This window comes from Hoplias malabaricus, chromosome 4, assembly GCF_029633855.1.
Source record: "Hoplias malabaricus isolate fHopMal1 chromosome 4, fHopMal1.hap1, whole genome shotgun sequence".
In the NCBI taxonomy this organism is placed as follows: Eukaryota; Metazoa; Chordata; class Actinopteri; order Characiformes; family Erythrinidae; genus Hoplias; species Hoplias malabaricus.
Genome location: NC_089803.1, coordinates 61,171,478 through 61,191,812, shown reverse-complemented (window position 1 = coordinate 61,191,812; position 20,335 = coordinate 61,171,478). Strand labels below are relative to the sequence as shown.

General features: G+C 35.5%; 1 protein-coding gene across 2 annotated transcripts; it reads right to left on the bottom strand.

The window, feature by feature from the left end:
* Positions 1 to 9,670: 9,670 nt before the first annotated feature.
* rbm17 (RNA binding motif protein 17) lies at positions 9,671 to 20,034 on the bottom strand. Of its 2 annotated transcripts, none has more exons than XM_066668945.1 (13): positions 19,931 to 20,034; positions 18,921 to 19,050; positions 18,639 to 18,755; positions 17,185 to 17,351; positions 16,378 to 16,487; positions 15,582 to 15,632; positions 14,802 to 14,928; positions 13,949 to 14,100; positions 13,364 to 13,441; positions 12,133 to 12,209; positions 11,892 to 11,990; positions 11,193 to 11,265; positions 9,671 to 10,198 (listed from the first exon to the last, which is right to left on the bottom strand). In XM_066668945.1, exons 2-13 carry the CDS (start codon positions 19,041 to 19,043, stop codon positions 10,095 to 10,097), a joined length of 1,278 nt encoding a protein of 425 aa, XP_066525042.1. In that variant the 5' UTR covers positions 19,044 to 19,050; positions 19,931 to 20,034; the 3' UTR covers positions 9,671 to 10,094. The 2 variants fall into 2 exon arrangements, with proteins under 2 accessions (XP_066525042.1, XP_066525043.1); XM_066668946.1 differs by having other exon boundaries at positions 9,693 to 10,198; positions 13,364 to 13,420.
* Positions 20,035 to 20,335: the final 301 nt, after the last annotated feature.

Genomic DNA, 20,335 nt, shown 5'->3' with positions numbered 1-20,335 from the left:
CTAAAATAGCGTTTTTAAGGACAGTGTTAATATTTTCATAATAAAGGCATAGGTTTGGGTATATAACTTACTGCATAGTAAATGCACATAAAACATTTAAATAGTTTTATTACGAAGAAAAACGTCAATTCACACAATAAAATCTAAAAACATTTCCATTACAATTCCTTTAAAATTATCAGTACTGTGGATGAAAAAAACGTGTACAACGTAGATTTATTAGGAAGCATATTATCAAGGTCAATTTAAATATGTAAGAGAGAATTTTGGTGAAAATAAAAGCAGGGTCATTAAATAATTTACAAACTATTGCCCATTTTTTCATTATACCTTTTTATTCTATTAATTTGACTTTGTTCTTTAAATATGTATGCTTTATTTAGACTATATCTTCAAAAAATATACTTTCAAACAGTGACCATAAATCGCTGTAAATCTCTTAATATGTTTAATTATTTTATTTTTTACACTTCCTTGTTTTTATATATTCACGAAAACCTACGTCTCGTGCTTGTAAATGTGTTAAAGTCGCATTGCTTTTCATAAACATATTCACTTTAATGCGAATAATAGAATAAAAGGCTCCTCCAGGTTCTGACAGATGCTGAGTTGGGTTCGGATGCCTACGTGCTGCATGTCACTGCATCAGAGAGAAACCACACACAGAGAAGAAAAAAAAACACACCCTCTACAGCTCAGCATCACTCAAAGTGGACATTCCTCTAGGGTTTCATTACAGGGCCAGTCCTTCTGCTTTTTCTTTAAGAATCGTTGAATTATGTAGTCATCATTTTTAGAGATCGTTTTCTTAAGTAACTCAATCTGACACACAGCCCCTTCTAAATATAACACGCATACGGGTTCTGTAGAATTTCTCTGAAATAAGTCCACTTCAGTGAGCATATTTTAAGGCACATTTACGGTCTATGTGCTGAATTTAACATAGTAGTGAAAAAAAAGTGCAAGTGTTTCGACGCCTTTTATATTTTTATACTTAATTCTTTTTTTAAATGGAAACTGCATTACAATGAGCAACACCATTCAATCACGTAGACATCACAGCACAGTAGATTTGTGTACCCTATGTTAAATTATGGAATGAATCAAGCATTTCTGCTAAAATATATAATACAGACTCATTTATACTGAGAAAGCATTAAATTCGGCATTGATATATATATATGTATATTTCACCTACATTTATTCAACATTTTATAATCAGTATCACCGAAAAATGTGATCAACGTGGGACCTGGACGCCAGCTGATCCATACGATGACACTCTGAATGACCTACTAGTATTTAAATTATTAATAAAAAACAGTAAAAGCAAGAATACCAATAAATAAATAAATAATAGACGCACGCTCGGGCACGTGCCCCCCCGCACGTAGCTCCCCGCGTGTCGACGCCAAACCAAACCCTCTTGGTTTATAACACAGTTATTACCTGCTGTGAAACACTGACTCAGGAGCAGCAACAGGACCAGCCCCGGTTAAAAATAGCATAAATGTCTTAAACAATCAGCAATGTCTAAAACTGCAGTGACATAGTTTAGACCCTTCGTTTATCACAATGAAATTCCAAAGACTGTGGATAAAATTTATGGACATGTTTAATCAGTGAATTCAGTGAGGTGTACCCATTGTGGATGCAGTTTACATGGATTTATCTTCATAGAAAACCATGATACGAAAGAGCATCAGCTTAAAAGCATAATGCTCAATGGGAAACATTAGCTAAAATGTTTTTTAATTCACAAAGCATTGTATTGTACAACAATAGAAGTGTATACATTTAGGATGTGCTGGATTAAACTGAAGCTAAGTAAAAATAGATTGATTTGAGTAAAAGGCAAGTCAGCAGTTAAAATCCTGAGCAAATACAAAGTAATTGTGAAGATCTTTTAAGTACATGGCAAAGGTTCAGCTCTGAATGAATGGAGTCACCATCTGTGTCTGAATTCTGAGTCAGAGCCACAGCCAACACCTATAATTATCTACCTCGCTTAAAACACTTCTAAAAGGCTGGGTGATGAGAATGTGGATAACTACACACACACACCCACACACACACAAACACACACTGCACAAGTTGCCTGTTGATGGCTCAGGTGAATCTCTTAAAACTCCTTAGGGGAAAAAACAAGAGAAAAACAGACATAAAATGCCTCTGGCAAGAAAAAAAATGTGTTAAAAATGTTTAAAGCAGATAAAGATCTTGGTGCTGGACAAGAAATGGTTCAGTTCCTCTTTTTAGTTCAGATGCAGATAAACATGATAATTATTATCAGTTTCGAATCAGAGATTGAGCAAAAACATTTATTTATTTATTCATTTTCACTTAAAAATATTAAAGCATTAAATTTGACCAGTGGTTTCCAAACATTGGCATATTACAATATATATATATATATATATATATATATATATATATATATACACACACACATTTATTTATTTATTTATTATTATTTTTTTTTTATGTCCAGTCAGTATACAGAATGTATGCCCGTTTATGCACCAAGTTTAAAGTGGTTGTGAGTTTCTTTTCGCAGCCTGTTGGGGGATAGTACAATTTGGACAGTTTGAAATAGATATACATTTCTGAACATATTCAACCAAAAAATATCATCAAAACAAGTATTAAAATAAAGAGTAACCACTTAAACAAATATATAAATTTTATGCATTTTTAAAAATGATTTACTGAGAAAAAAGATCCAGTATTACAGATCTGTGAGTGGCCAACGTTAACCCTAAGATTTGCAGTTAATTTGAAGGTGAAGTTAGAGTCGGGTGTTTTCAGTCATTGAGACAACAATCAGGTGTGAATGGGTGCCTTGTTGTATTTAAATAAATGGACAAATGGAGGAAATTGCTGTGAGACCATTGTCACTCTCCACAGGAATGGCTGACAAACAAAGATCACTCCAAGAGGAAGGTATGAACTAGTCTGCAAGGACACAAAGGAGCCCAGGGTAACATCTAAGCAACTAAAGGCCTCTTTCACCTTGGCTAATGTTTATATTCATGACCCCACCATCAGGAGACAACTGAAAAACAGTCGTGTGCATGGCACAAGTTTGCCTAGCCAGAAGACTATTTGAAAAATGTGTTGTGGGCAGATGAGCCCAGCCTAACTTTTTTTGTTTTAATGAGTAATGTTATGTCTGCAGAAAGGAAAATTCTGCTTTCCTAAGAACCTTATACTGACTTAAAAACAATATGGTACTAGCATTCTGGTTTGTTGGGTTATGCTGGGTCTGTGCAAAGAAAGCTTGCCATGATCAAAAGAACAACAAATTTTGTCCAAGAACTGAATGTAATTGGCTCATGCAGCAAGACAGTGACCCAATGCACACAAGTCAAAGAAACGTTTAAGGAGAAAAATATTTTGAAATGACCAAGTCAAAGGCCTGATGTTAATCCAAAAGGAATATTGTGGAATGATCTAAATTGAGCAGGCGAGGTGAAGAAATTCACAAACATCCTAGCGTTATAGAGCCTTTCATTACAAACATAGAGGCTAAAATCAACCAAACTATCAAATTAACACTTATTGCTGCACAAGTTGGTCATACCTGACAGTGAAATATTCACATATTTTGACTTCAAAGATTGGGTAATTTTTCCACAATAAACTAATGGCTAAGTATAATATTTCTGTCTGATTTATTTAATTGCTTTCTCTTCATTTACTTTTAGTTTGAAAATCTGATCACAACTGAGATCACATTTAAGAAGAAATGTACACAATCCATGAGGGTTCACAAATATTAAAGCACCAAAGTAAATAATGTAAACAGCAACATAAACACGTTTATGCGCAGCACCATAATTGGTTAAAAATAAAGGTTACATGGAGTTAGATTTAAGCCTAAACATATAATGTTTTTCATTTGTGATTTGAACGCAAGCATCCGTGTTTGAATGTAAATTTACTAAAGTGCAAACACAAAAAGTGAGTTATGTAAGTAATTGTGGGGTCTGATCTCATTTAATTAGCATTTTGCCTTCATTTGATATTTTCTAATACTTCAGGTCAGCTTTTACATATTTCAGAGAGTTTACCAAAATGTTCATATCACTAAGTACTTCAGGATATTGTACTTAAGAACATTCTTAAAACTGTTAGCATTTCCAGAAACCCTTTGTAACTGACATAGTACTTAAACTTATTCAAAAATAATGAGTATTCTGACACATTTGTAATACACTTAAGTACATCCTGAAGTTCATATGTAGTTCTGACACAAAACATAGAGGCTGCTAATTTCTTATTTAAAAAATGTGAAGGTTCTAAGCACAGCAACAGCACCTTTTATATCTAAAAACACAAATTCATGTAGTTTTTTTTTTTAATTTAACAGTAACATATACTACATCCAGTAACAGTAAAATATTATGTTTCTAGAGACTAGCTGTGCATATCATCGTGTAGTGTTATATCCTCCCACTATGAAATTTCTAAGTTTCTTAGTTTGATTCTGAACATAAAGTCATATACTTTTTAATTTTATTCCAGTGTTTAAATAATTGAATTCATGTGAAATACATAATTGAACTTGATTGAAGTACACAAGGTTATTTGTTCATATACACATTTAAATGGAAATTTCCAGTGTAGTAGAAGACATAAATTAATAAATGTGTCCTTGGATAAGAAATATGGGTGTGCCTGTTTATAGGCTTGATATGTGCCAAGTAGGAAGAGAAAGTGTAAGGTTTTTCATCTTTGTTATTATTATGTTGTTTCACATTTGTCTTTTTTTTTTATTATATTTTTTTGCTTAATGATAGTTTTGTGTTATAATAAATCAGTGCTTCAGTGTAAATCAGTGCTTCAGTTTTCGACTGGCCCTGCCTTTCCAGTGAAGATGGAGAGGCAGAGCCAACAAAGAATTACGTGAAACTTGTTCATAATTTTGCAAAATAAGATGGCTTTTGGAAAACAGTTCTAAAATATAAATTTGTCTTGAAGTTGTTAGTGGGAAATGCACCACAGATGGCTATAGTTTTGTTTTGTTGCACTGCTTCCAGAATCGATCATACAGTGAGCCTTGAAATCATAGAAATGTAAAAACTAGAATGGCAAATTTTGTGAAACGTTTATTTGCCTTTGCTTGCAGTTGTTTATGTCTTATTTATTTACATGCAGAGTTTTGATTGTTATTGCACCTCTCTTAATTGTACAGCCCCATAAAATGTGTTTGAAGCTTCCAGTTTCTGATTACCTGATGCTCTTTACAAGAAAATACATTTCCTTGTTCTCCTTAAGAAGCAATTTCCCCAATACAAGTTCCTGACAGAACGAGGAAAAGTTTTACTTGTGAAGAGAATCAGGACAGAATTGTCAGGTATTTTATATCTTAATTTTACAGGCAACTATACAAAAGAAAGTCCTGTAAACACCTACAACAAACGGACCTATGTTATGGGCTATTAAATGTATCCAGGCCTGTAAACATGCTTTTTGCATCATGACTAACATAGACATCTAAGAAATGTAAAAACATCAAGTAAACTGTAAACAAGAGCCCAGATTCTGACCTCATAGGCAACATATGGCATAAAGCATGGTCTTCTATTGGACAGCGACCTTAAATCTCCACCCCTTTTTTTTCTTGTGCACCTGCTTTCCTTTTGGACATAACCCAATGAAGAAAAACGTGTTATGTGACATGCAGTGATGTCATAAGCAGTGCTCGGAATAGTGCTGATATTCTGTAAACACATGTCTGGAACGTGGTGGGCTTGCTATTGGATGACAAAGCCCCCAGGGCCCAAGATTAAATGTAATGAAAATGAAAACGTTGTACCCACTCCTGTGCCTGGGCCAGTGTTGACACTCCCTGTACCTCAGCCAGCTAATTATAGGAGACTGAAGGAATCTACACTTGCCAAACCAATCAGGTTCAAACCACAACATGAGCTTAGAGTGCACTAGTCTTGTAACCGGACACAGAGGTAAAAATACCTCATGGGACATAGAGGAAGGATTAAACCCATAACACACTGAAAAATACATATAAACCTCCGATCTGCAAGAAATGTAACACAGTGAATAAAATGTAAAATGTGAAATGTTGTGTTTGAAGACACCTGTTCATCCAATTTTACTTCAGACATCAGAGTCATCAATGGGATGCGTATGCTCCATTTCTGCAGTGAAATCTTCAGCTCTTCAATAAGGACTTTAGACAAAACGCAATTTCTTGACGAATTTGTTTGCACTGGAGCCTTAGTGAAGTCAATCCCTGATAATGAATAATTATGGATAACAAATACTACTCCAGCTCATACCAAGAGTTTTGGATGGAGTTCCTTCACTCCAGAGAACACTGTTCCTTTGTTCCTCAGCCCAGTGCTGGGGGCTTGATACCCCTCCAGCTGAGACTTGGCATTGAGTGGTGTAACCTTAAGCTGATGAGTGCCTGATTCAGTGTCTGATCTTATCTGTGTCCACAATGGGTGCACATAAAATTAGCTAATTTTTTTTTTACTTTCAGTAGAAGTCATCGTGGTCAATATCCATATATAGGTCTTATGTAACTGTGAAAATATTTTAAGTTTCAGTGTGGCTTTGGTTGTTTACAAAAGCTTGAGGGCCTTCAGGACCATGAGGGATAAACCTCCTGTCTACTGTCTGTCTGCCTACCTCTCTGTATGTCTATTTATGTTAAAATAATGAAGCAAGCGAGGATATATCTGTGTGTTCTGTTCTGAGCAAAATCCCTGAGGTGAAGATTTCATTATCTTATGCTGCCGGTCCCCCATCACCCCTCATAACAGCTTACATAAGAGAGCCCCCTCTCTTCTTTTATAAACTAGTACAGCTTCATAACTGACCTAGTCTCACACGCACACACACACACACACACACACACACTCAACACGCTCATTTCCTCTTGTTTTGCCTTATTATAAAAACTACGTATGTTTTGAAGTGCTGTATATTTAGTTCAACCACAGTCCTTAATGACTGAACACTTTTGGAGAATTCATATGCACAGTCTCACTTGGGAGGCTTGTGAATACACTGCACACGACCACACCCCATTCAACAGGTGGTCATTCTTGCTCAGGTCAAGACATGTCCACTCAGAACAATAGGCACATAAAACTTCTTCAGATAAAAAATTTGCCTGATACTTTCTGATTTAGATCTGATTTTACGTAACAATTTAGCAAAATATTTCCTTTTCCCCTTAACAAATGCTATCAATTACCCAATACGTTATAACCCAAAATGCGTCTTTAATTTTTCATTAGATATATGAGGCTAAGCTTAGCATGCAGAGGAGTAATCCCTAAGTTTGCAACACAAGAACATGCTTGTTACTTTCATTCCTTAACATGGTTTACCAGTTCTTTGTGCAGCTGCATACCATTGCCGCTGTTTGTGAGTCTTTTCTCCTTTAGTAAGTGAAAGGCATGCTCATTTGGCCTGAAGTCAGCTGAATAACTTGACCCCATGTCTTTTACCTTAAAATCTCTTGGGTAGGACTTGCTGTGTGTTTTGGGTCATTATTAAACTCTACTTTGATGCACACTCCTATTAGGTTTGCAGCATTTAACTGAATCTGAGAATGTATAAATCAATACATTCCATACTCATCTGGCGACTTCTATCTGCAGTCACATCATTCATAAACACCAGTGATCTAGGTCCATTGAGAGCCTTAGATGCTCATGCTATAACACAGCTTTCACCATGTATGATGATGTATTGGATGTTGCCCATTTCATTACCTTTTCCGTACCGTCTTTTCTTATCAATCTACAAGAAGATAATCTTGGCTTCACAAATTTTTTTATTTATTTATTTTTACTTGAGCACCTCCAGTTGTTTGTATCTTAAGGTAAACCCTCTGTATGTAAATTCATGAAGGTGAACCTATCTCTTTTAGCGGAGAGGTTTAGGGAAGGGGTATTTCTTTCAAGGAAACCATTCTGTGATCATCTACTTGTCTTCCAGATATTTTGATGTTGCTGAGCTCACTAGTACATCATTTCTTTTGTAACATGAATGTAACAAACTGTTGCTTTGGCCACTAATAATGTTTCTGTTATCTCTCAGATGGACTGGTTTTTTTCAGCCTTATAATGGTCTTCATTTGTACAAACACATCTTTGGACCATAGACTGCGTTCCCATGGCAAGGGCAATTTCAACACTTTGAATGAACTCCAGACCTTTTATCTCCTTCATCTGACATAAAATAATAAGGGAACTAACCACACCTGGAAATTAAACTGTTTATCAGCCAATTGTTCAATAAATATTGAGCCTGTGAAAAATTCATCTCTAAATGGTAAATTAAAATTTTCTGAAAGTCTGAAATTTCTTAATTCCTTTGTTTCAAATTGTCAATTAGAGTTGTGTACAGTGGTTGTGAAAACTGTGTCATTGTCTAAATACTTCTGGACTAAGCTTGGACAATAATACAAAATCAATATATATCGCAATATAAAATGTTTCAGTAAAAATTATATTATTTTTAAACACATTCCCAATATTTCAATATACTTTAGTTATATAATCTATCACTGACTGACATTCATTACAGGGCGCTGCTGTCAGTTCAGTATTTTTTAAACTAACTTTAAAATTAATTTTGAAGCCAGGTTTATGTTTGACGGTGATGTCATGTTTCTTGGATTTTTTTTCTTGGCAGTATTTCCATGGCCTTTATATTGTTCATATCAATATTAGAATTATATCGATCAAAATGAAGAAAAATATTGTGATATAAATTTTGACCATTTCGTCCAACCATATTCTGGACCTGACTGTAAAAGCTGTGTAAGTGATCACCTTTTATTGATCAACAAATACATATCTAATGTTTATTACTTTTGCATGTTTTATACTTGAGCTACAAGGCTAATAATCACAGCATTGTGTAAATTGTATATAAATCATTGCATTGCTTCAAACAGCATACAGACATGCATGTGGTGTTTCTGATAAAGTACGATACTTTTATCAGTTAAAAAATGTCATATATACACACAGCCCCAGGCTTCAAATTCCTTGTACTGTTTTAGCTTTTCTTCAAATATCTTTATAAATAAAAGTATCTCACACACTGTCATACACCACATACTCATGTCTATTTTTGATTACTTAACAGCCCAACATGGCTTGAGGAAAGTGTCTGGTGATTAAGGGTTAAGGTGTGCAGTTATCAAAATTTTAATACATAATGCTTTATTAGCCTCCTTCAGACACCAAATATCACTTAGGTTTACGTTAAAGGGGACAATAATGTAAATTGTTGGAATAACTCTAGCTTCAAGGGACAGTTTTGCACTTTCCTCTAGTCTGTGTGGACGAGCATGGCCACCTGGGAAAGGTTCAAATAAACCAGGCCTCAGGTCTATCAATAGGCTGCAGATCAGAGTGTGTAGCTCTCACGGGATTTCTGATTATGTCAGACCAAAGGAATGTAGGTTCCCTACTTTATTGAGCCACAGGGAACAGGTGTGTGTTACTGCATTACGAAAGAACCAGGACTCATTCACTCATATGAACTCGGCCCTGTCCCAGTGACATAACACAAATATCTATTTATTCATTCATTCATTGTCTGTAACCACACTGTGTTTAGGGTTGTACATTTCTGGAGACAAATATGCTGTACTAGTTCTTTGTAATATTATCAGAGTCTACAGATGGGCAATATGACAAGATTCTGTACAGTGATAGGCTGTTACAATATGCTCTAATGAGCATCTGTACTTTATTCATTCAAATGCATGTTACAGGAACAGCACAATCTGAGCTGTTTTATTGAATGTAAAATATTTATTTCATGGTTTGTACAACACACAATGACTTATATTCCAAAGAGACAAGAGATGCTCAATACACATTCAACTGGTGAAGGAAATAAACCCACAAATGAGCAACAAAGAATTTGTCTAACAGCAGATTAAATATTTCCTCAAAAAGGGAAATAACAAAATTCAAACATCAGGGATGGGAATATAAAAACTATTCAAGCTATGTACAGAAAAAGCACAGATTTTTTTCTTGTTGTTTTGGGTGACACTGCTGAAGTGTGTGATATGAAGATGGCTGAGAGAATCACACCTGCTCCCCTAAGTCCAGCACCCTGAATTTGTCCAGATTATAGAAACAGGCCTTCACCACTCGACCTCCAAAATACCTTCCATTCAGATCGACCACGGCTAAGGAAGGACACATACAATAGTCAGATGTGACACACACACAAACACACCCACACTTACAACAGTGCAATGATTACATCATGACAAAGTTAACTTAAATGAGTACAAATTAGTGTTTTATGACCATGGCCTGATGAGGTTCATCAGTGGAACTGCTTGCCATAAAAACAAACAAACAAACATCTCAAATCTGAGGTTGTAGATCATCAGACAACATCTGAAAGAAGTAACTTAAGACTGACTTCCTCATGCATTTAGTGAGTATCTGTAAAACTATATGAAGAAAGCAACATGGCCTAGCTTGCCTTAAATACAAGTAATTTGAATTAAGCACACTAATTCATGCTGATATTTCAATAGTGAGCACTCTATGGCTAATAAGCCCACATGGTAGCTGAAGATTTCTTACAAAATAACATTAGTAACACTTTTGTTGGAACTTGTGATTGAAATAAGGGTTTTCTTAACATCATCATACACTGGAATTCTTAGCTCTGGACTCATGCCCCTGAAACAACAGCTGTAGGTGATAACACACTGTGCTACACAGCATCTTTCTTCATTTCCAGATTATGTGCGAGTGTTGTGGTTTCGTAAATAAAGTTTTGGTTTAAAAGATCACCATTTCTGATTTATTTATTTTAATTGCTGGAATAGACCCAGCATGAACACGAGTGCTAACCGATAATCAGGGATTAGATTTTCTGAAATACAACAGTAAAAAAAAATGCTCAAGAGCCAAAGGGAGCCACTAGACTTAAATACAGCCATAATTGTTCAGAATAACAGGCTAAATGAGTGAGTGAATTGACTGAACTGGTTTGATTGTCAAGTTCTCTGGAGGACATTATGTAAAACTGTAGGTGATGTAATGCTTGAGGGAGCATGCTCACGCACTTCCTTCACTTATAACAAGAGAACTTTCTGGGGCATATTTAATAGACACTACAAGTTTCAGAAATGTACCTTAAAAAGTAAAAAGTATGATGCTCACCTTTAATTGCGGACTCGACACGCTCAAACTCCAGGAATATCCTCACTGCTTCATCATCCGCTACATCCGAGATCTAAATATTACACAGAACAAATATTTACAACAGTTCCCATCATCAACAGTTATCCCCATTATATAACACACTGAAACTAACAAGAAATTCAGTTTGTAGAATTTAGGACAGATTTAAAAAGATCCTCAAGATTATGCATGGTATATAGCAAAATTGTCAGGAACCTCAGCTCTAGACCTTTACTCCCTAACAGCAAATTATTTGTCAATAAATGATTAACAAATCATTACGAAGTATATATGGCACAATAAACATTTTTTCAAACAGTGAAAATGTAACAGTGCTTTTTTTATTGCTAAAAGATTGAAGGAAAATCGAATTGCAATTATCCTAGAAGCACAGATTTTTGGTTCTGAACCTAAAATTTCCAGTCAAACAGGAAGTGGTTATATTAAGACTGGGTAGGTAGGGGCTTTGTTAAATTGTTAACTTTTAAAAAATATATAAGTTTAAATCATGAACTGACTAGTACACTAAAAAACAATTCAGATTCAAGTTCCACTTAACTAAAACAACATCACTGCAACATACAGCCCCTTGTGGTTTGTTTCCATATGCATAGAACAACAACAAGTTCTACATTGAAACAAACAAAAGAAACTGATACCTTGAATGTATTCTCTCACCTCAAAAATAACACATTTGACGACTTTGCCGTATTTCTCACACTCCTCTTTTGTCTCTGCCTCCAGATCTTCATCCACCTCTCCTCGGCCCACCATATTCTAAAGAAACAAATATTTACATTTTATTCTATATTTGCTGGTGTCTCACTCTTTACCACAACACAACCTTGTACCAGACTGCCCTCAGGCACTTCTTGTCTTTATGTGCAGACACATTTACACTCTGTTCCACTACACTTACCCGCAATAGAACCACTTTTGTAGGACATTTGAGGATTTCTGTCAGTGGGTTGACCTCATTCTTCTTTGATGCATCTCCTAAGGGTAGAGTTAAGAGATTTTACACCAAAGAACAATTATTCATCCTCGTGTATCCTTGAATATAAGACTCCAGTAATTTAACATCAAATGTTTCTAGGAAGGAAGTTAGTGGAAAGAATGTGGCTTCAGACCTTGAACACAAAAGGAATAAAATAAATACAGAAATTATGCATGGCTTACTTATGAAGAAAATCCCAAATTATATAACACTATCTGCATACATTTTAAGACACCTATATGAATTTAAGTTAAATTCAGAATTTTTATTTTAATGTAGTTCTAGACATAATTAAGAGCAGATTTTATACTTTCAATATAAAAATACATTATAACAAAAGTCTTTAAACTTTAAATTAATTCAGTTTATCAAATACCAAAATATCTTAACAATATGTGTGTGTTAAAACAGCTTTAAAAGGGATTATGTTGCATAAATACAGCCTAAATGTCTGAATCTAAGGAAACTGTGGAGTGCACCTTAGAGTGTGAATCACCCTTAGGGTATGTTTATGATGTCACTGATAAAGGTGTTTTGTAAATGTCTGGCTCAGAGGAAGTGTCAACATACGGTGGGATAATTTTTAACAGTTCCATGATAACCAGCCTTTGATACTGAACTTCGATTACACATGTTTGTTTTCCAAATTATTGATCAAAATATACAGTTCAGTGAATTGGCCTTTTTTTCTTGGGGTTTAGGCAAAATACTTATAATATGGCCACCTGCAGTACTGGAATAAGTTACCAAAACAAATTTAATCTCATGTATTTCTAGTGTATATTTAACACAAGAATAACTCAATAGAACTGCTGCTCTAATTTATATTGGCTCACAGTAAATAGGAATGATTATAGCACAAATGTTCCATCTTCAATGGTTGCTGTTATTAGTGCTGAGAGAAAGAGCAGAAAAAAACAAAGGTCTAACAAAATTTTGATAGTCATTAATCCTTGTTATGCCTGTTTCAGGATGTAGAGCAGGGTCGTTAAGACCCATTCTGCCCTCTCCACAAGCTACCCAAGGGCTAAACTACACTATGCCCTCACAGAGAGCAATCCCTGGATGCTCAATCCTTGCCCACTCCACGAGCTAACCCAGCTTTGAGAATATCAGACTGAAGCAAGGGAAAAAAACAGGTGTAAGGTCTAACCTGATACTCCTGAATTAGCCCCAGGTGTATCAGCCATATTCTGACTGGATCCTGGATCTGAGAAAGACACACACATGCCAATATAGAAAAATACAAAATAATAATAAATTAAATTAAATTAATAAATAAACAAACCCTAAATAAAATTATGTGAATTCATAAGCTTGTTTTTGGTGCACCAACATTTGGTGTTGAGTAATATTGGTCTATTTGAATTTTAGTTGTTTGTGTCCAAATTTTATTTGGGAGCCATCACACTTTGAGAAATTTAAATATCCCATTGGCCTACCTGGCCAATAGCTCTGAACTTCAACAGCTGCATGAAATGGGGAAATCATAGTTAATTATCTGCTAAATTTTCCATTTGTGGAAAAAAATATTCCCTTTTTCTCTCTAAACAAATCCACCAAGTACATTTGTAAGCAAATGCAAATTTTGGTTAAATTTTACATGCACTGATTAATTTCCTAAAAAACTGCAAGGATAAGAGATTTCCACCTTAAGTTTACTGGGCTCTTTTCTTACGAAAAGGACATGCTTTGGAAAGAGTGTGTATGTTGGTGTGTATTTGGTGTGTGAGCTCACTCTTTTCCGTTGAGTCTCCAATGATGATCTTGCCACCACGTTTACTAGTTTTCTCCACTGACAGAGCTGTGCTCAAACCCTGCTCATGCTTTCCCAGGCCTTGGCCCTCACGGAAACCATACTTCTGCATGATCTTATGAGCCACTGTCCCTCTGCAGGATACACACACACAGGTAATTATATTTAGTTTTCACCAGGTATAACACCATAAAATTAAGAAATGCACCAAACTGCATGTTGGTCACCACTGTCAAACCAAATACAAATTATACAATGTTGCTCTGACCTTCACAACTCCAAAATCTGAGGACAGGTATAAGCTTTACTTACAAATACTGACTTGCAATTTTACTGTGAACGGTACTGACCATATTTAGGAACGCACCTAAATTTTTACTCAAGAAAACACCACACCACAATAACATATAGTCACCTATGCAATAAACCAAAGAGTAGTCTCACTTACTTATAAGTCAATCAGAACATAGGTTGTTTACATCTTGCTAAATAATTGCAAATTAATTATGACAGATAAGGCAAAAAATTATATAATGCAACAAACACTTCTCTATTGCTTTATCTCTCCTAAACATTCACTAAAAATTGTAGTTCTCTCACATATTTGCTATCTGCATCATCTGTGTATAATTATCCAGGAGTGAGTGCATGTACAAGAAAAAATGAAAAATAGTAAATCCAATAAGAGATTGATAACAACTGCATTTTATCACCAACACAATAAGTAATCAACTGCAGTACACAAGGCAGTTCACTGTTAAAATAAGGGAGAATGTGAATAAACCAAATTATGAACAAGCTGAAGAGAACTACAGAAGAGTTGAATGCCACTGACCCCATATTGGCCAGGAAGGAGCTGGTGGGTCCTGGAGGAGAGCGTGGTCTCTCGGAGTCTTCAAAGACGGGAGGAGGAATTGCTGCTTTGGATCTCTGTCGACCCTCATCATCATAGGTGTATGATGCTGCCATAACAACAGACACCAGGCATAACAGTTATAATCAATAATCATAAACCCTGACAGAGAACAACAATAGCTCAGCCTAGTGGAGACTGGCTAAAATTACACTTGTACTGTATTCTAAAACATTTCCCATTCTAATCCATTTGCATGCATGGTTTTGTGAACACAAACATATAGATATGCTTACAAATTTAGAGATTATTTAAATGTAGATTTTTTCGCTCAGTAGCCCAGATCATTTCAGGACATTCCTCATAAATGTCCTGAAATACATATTTGAAATATCATTCATTCATGTCTGTAACCGCTTATCCAGTGCAGGGTCGCCATGGGTCCGGAGCCTACCCGGAATCACTGGGAGCAAGGAAGGAACACACCCTGGAGGGGGCACCAGTCCTTCACAGGGCAACACACACACCTTCGGTGTCGCCAATCCATCTACCAAAATGTGTTTTTGGACCGTGGGAGGAAACCCACGCGGACACAGGGAGAACACACCAAACTCTTCACAGATAGTCACCCGGAGCAGGATTTTACCCCACAACCACCAGGTCCCTGGAGCTGTGTGACTGCGACACTACCTGCTGCACCAGGCCACAAAATCTCTATATATACTGTTAAAAACAGAAAAATATTATATTAGTTTTACTTACAGTCTTTCTCCACCAGTGATGTTGGAGGAGCAATTGCAGCTCCACCCATTGCTGTGGACAAAAAATTTAAATTAAAAAATATAAATCATGAAATATGACAATAAATGACAATGGTATGGTATCTTACGCAAAGCAAGATTTAAGGAACAGTTAAAAAAAATTTAATTACATGATTTTCCAAAAAACTGTTGAATGGTCAAGAGGTGGTTAGAATCAGAATTTAGCTAAGTCAGTTAAAAGGTACTGTGTACAATTCTAAAGAATGGCTCTTGATATTTGAACTCTACAGCAAAACCAAACACTCCCTTCAATGCTGCTTCAGAAGCTCTGCCCTCCAATTTAATGTACGCAGATTTCAAAGGTAACACTGGGATTGAGGACAAATATTAATTCCACTTCCCCCAATCCTATGCAAAAGAATGAACCCATTTTGTTGATTGGATGGAATTTTGTCGTTTCCCTGCCTGAGCAACAATGTTTTTTTCCCCATTTATATAGCAAGGGCTGACTATGAACACTGGACTATTTTGCAGCACGCAAACAGATCAAAGGCTTGCAAACCATGAGGAAAAATTTGCAGAATTTTACAATTATACAGCCACTTTAGGTTAGAATTTAGCCTAACAAAGGAAAATTCTTAAACAAATTTACCTTTTTGTTTTTTTACCACACTACAACCCCCACATGGTGTTTTGTACAAAAAGTAAAACACTGAAATGTGTGTGGAATAAGGCAGATGGACAATTTATTGATTTCAGAGCACAGTAATGATGAAGGAGTTTAATAAGTAACCCACTTCTTTTCCTCTTCTCTTTCTCATATTCCTCTTCTTCATCAGAGTCTCCCTCTGTGGGGAACCGGGAAAAACCACTGGGAGCGGCACCTTCATGACGCTCCTTACGTTTCCTATAAAATACAAATACATGAAAGATCATTTATGACCATAAGATATCTGTGTGGAAAAATGTGATATGGCAATCTCTAACATAAACAAAAATAGTTTATCACATTTAAAAATAGTATCTTATTATAACTAATAGGTACAAGACGACTGGCCAACAATATAAAAACCAAATCATTATATGATTGTATATTCTCATTAATAAGACCATGAAAGTATTTTTTTGGCCCTACAAGGTTTTAGTAAGGGAACAACTTCACATCCACATTATATGTTTTGAAAAATTGCTCAAGGCATCTTAAATTAACTGTGAGCTTTTCCGATCAACTCAGATGAGCTACAAAAAAAATCTCTTCAGAAAAATGTGGAATGTGAGAATTAATTATTTTAAACCCAAAATTAACCATTTCAAATATTTTGACAGTTAAGTTTTGACAATATAAATTCAGAGCCTAATATTAATTCTGTAATCATTTAAATAAAGATCAACCTTTTATTTTTTTTATGCAAGAGTCCACAGGTTTAAAATGTATGTATTTTTCATTGCATTAACCAGACAAATAATTTTGACATAAACTAAATGAAAAGGGGAGGACTGTCAGTTTCCTCCCAAAAACAACATTGGAGGAATCCCTGCCCAAAGGAGCGTTTGTCTAGTTGGTGTACTCTAGCCTCTTGTGTACACGTGGAATGTGTGCATACTTCTCCCTCTCCTCGATCTCTTTTTGCCGTTCCTGTTCTCTCTGCCTTTGTCGTTCCTCTCTGTGTCTTTTCACCACTTTCTCATAGTCATTTGGGAACATGGGATCATATTCATCTGCTAGTGGTATTAGGACATCACCTGCAGAAAAGCCACCTGACACAGAGTCCTGTAATATACATACACACAGCACAAAATGCACACATATTTTAGTACATTAAAAGCCAGCTCATGACTACATATTAAACATAAACCTAAACTTGGACTATTGCAGCTAGCGTAGCTTTCCACCATTAAAAACACTAATCCTGAATTTACATTTAAACCATAACCAAGACAATACCACAGAGTGTAAAACACTGAAAAATCTAGAAAGCGGTTTATCACTCGCTCTGGACATACATCTGTATCTATTGTCACTTAGGGGGGTTTACAATGCACTATAATGGGACCCCTCAATACCTTGAAATCAGGGCTTTATCCTTTAGCCAGCTCGCTATTTTGATGCTCATGTCCACCCAAATGTTAATTGTTTTGCATTTGCACAATATCACTAAATCCTCACTGCCTGCCTCTAAAGTACCATGTATATTTCAAATCTTATTTGTCCTATCAACCTACTCTGGCTCTCAGGATTCTTCAGCTGGGAATCTCACTTTTCCTTCATATTATACACTTAATTACTATTATTCTTATTCTTCCATAATATATAGTTTAAAATAGAAAACAAATACTCTTTCTACAGGAAACATGATGGCAGGCCTAGACACAAACATACAACCAAGACTAAAAGTGTTTCCATTGAATTATAAATTACACAAAAGCATGTTAGAAATTGAGTCATTCTGTAAACATAATACTACAATGGAGATTTACCAGTGGCATTTTTTAGTCTACTCTATTACATTTGGCTGTACTAAGATTTTACTTTCCCATTAGGCAAACTGGTACCTGGCAATGGTAACAATTTCAATACCTGCTCACTTCTGGTCCCAAGCTAAATGAGTAGGGACTGAACCATGACATATAAAGCTTGCGGAGAGCTGACATGCAGACATCCAGCACAAACTAGGCATTTTTAACATCTTCAAGGCAAAGCAAAGATCACATTTTTTTTTTATTTTTTTTTACAGACTCACAAGGACAGATTATAAAATGATATTGTTGTCTTTTGAAGAGGTAGCAACGTTTTTCGGATTGGTGGTTGATGAAAAACTTCAGTGAAAGCTGAATTGTGTAACATGGAACTAAAACACTACTGATCTGTCTGAATTTATTCATGCTTGCTATGTTCCCAAAAACATGCAAATACATGATCAGTAATCAAAGCTTAATAGTCCCAGCAAGTGAGCTGAGCAGAGTATAGTAGGTTCCATGCAGTGGAAAAGTCTGAAAGTGGACCTGACTGAAGAAACTACACAACAAGAAGCACCAAACAGCAACAGTTCTGCCTCACCTTCAACCCTGCTGCTACATGTGGTGGTGTGTCTGAAATCTGTCTGTCCTCTCCAGCACTTCCTCTCTTCAGATCAATGACTGGTGCAAGAACATTTGACTGCCTCATCCTCTGTGTCTGCAAAATAAAAAACTCATTTAAAAAAGTAAGAAGGTAGCAGCCTAGAAAGCTTATTTGAAATATATATAGTGCTCATTTAACAAATTATATATTTTGCAGCATTAAAAATGTTTATTCAAGCTTTTCAATTCAAAGTCTGAGTAATAACAACACCACACATACCTTTGCTTGTGTAAGAGCAGCTTTTTTCACTTTGAGCTGAGACTGAAGCAGTTTGAAGTTCTTTGACCATCCTTCTGTTTTAGCATCGCTGGTAGCGACCCCCAGGTCATCATACAGAGACATTGTTCTCCTATTAACGTAATACACAAACATGCTAATTTCATAAACAATGTCCATTAGCTCATTTATACATTCATCCTGTAACAGCTTCATCCAGATTTGGGTTTTGATGGGTAGGGAGCTATTCAGAATCACTGTGTGCAGGCAGACCACTAAGAATATTGAACTGCAAAATAATATTGAAATGTTCTTTATCCCTATTATAACCCATAGGCATGTTATAAAACAGTGGGGTTTTCAATAATTGGTATCAAGGCTGAGAAACCCACACAAACTTAAAGCAAAGCCTATCCATGAAGAAAAATGTCAAATGACCTACCTTAAACATCTTTGAAATTATACAGCTTATTAAAAAGACTTTGTATACATGACTAAATGGGGACATGCTTTGATTATTTTAACCATGTAGTTAAAGCTAGTGTGCAGCTGCCCTGAAGCGTTTCATATTAGTGTTTTTATGTGAGGTTTATACAGCCTCTATGTGAGCAACGCAACGTCGGTGTCCACAAATGGTTCACATTTAAGAAGCAAGCGTGTCCCATTCATTAGAAAGAAGACCTTATTATTATAAGTTTCGTTCCACCTTAAAGGGTGCAGCCGTTACACTCTGAAGAACCTTCAAAAAATGTAGCAGTTGTATTCTCTTTAATTTAGCGTAACTGTTACACCATATAAGGTAGAACTAAAGGAAAAAATGGTTAATAAAATATGTTAATAGAAGCACTATTCTATTTAAGGTGGAACGATAAAATTGAATAAGAAGCTAAGTAACTAAGAGTTAACTTCAGCTTCATAAAGTTGCAGCTGAATTTCATACCCGATATTCTACAGTTTATCAGAACGGCGAGTTACAATCTCTTTAATAAAACATAAATAACAAAAATACTAACCGAGTAAAAGGCCTTAATTCGAGAATCTTAGCACAGCATGCTAACACTACGCCGCCTTGCAATCTTTTCTCGTGAACACCCAAACATACCACAAGAATACAAACCCCTCTACTGCCCTCCTGTGTTTATCCCCTATAAACGTTTCTTTTATGTTTTGTTTTTCCTTAATTTTTCTCTTTTGTGTTTTTTTTTATTTTTCTTCTCTTTATCCCTGCCTATCCCTTTATTTATTCCAAGTTAATTCTTTAAAATTCCATGTTTTTTATTTTTCCTTCGTTTGTTTTTTTCTGTTCTTGTTCTCTAGTCTCTTTCATGTCTTTATGTTCTTTTTCTTTTACTTTAATTTAAATTTGTATCTTTTTTAATACAAATAATTTAGAGAAACAGATATTTTACTCATACGCT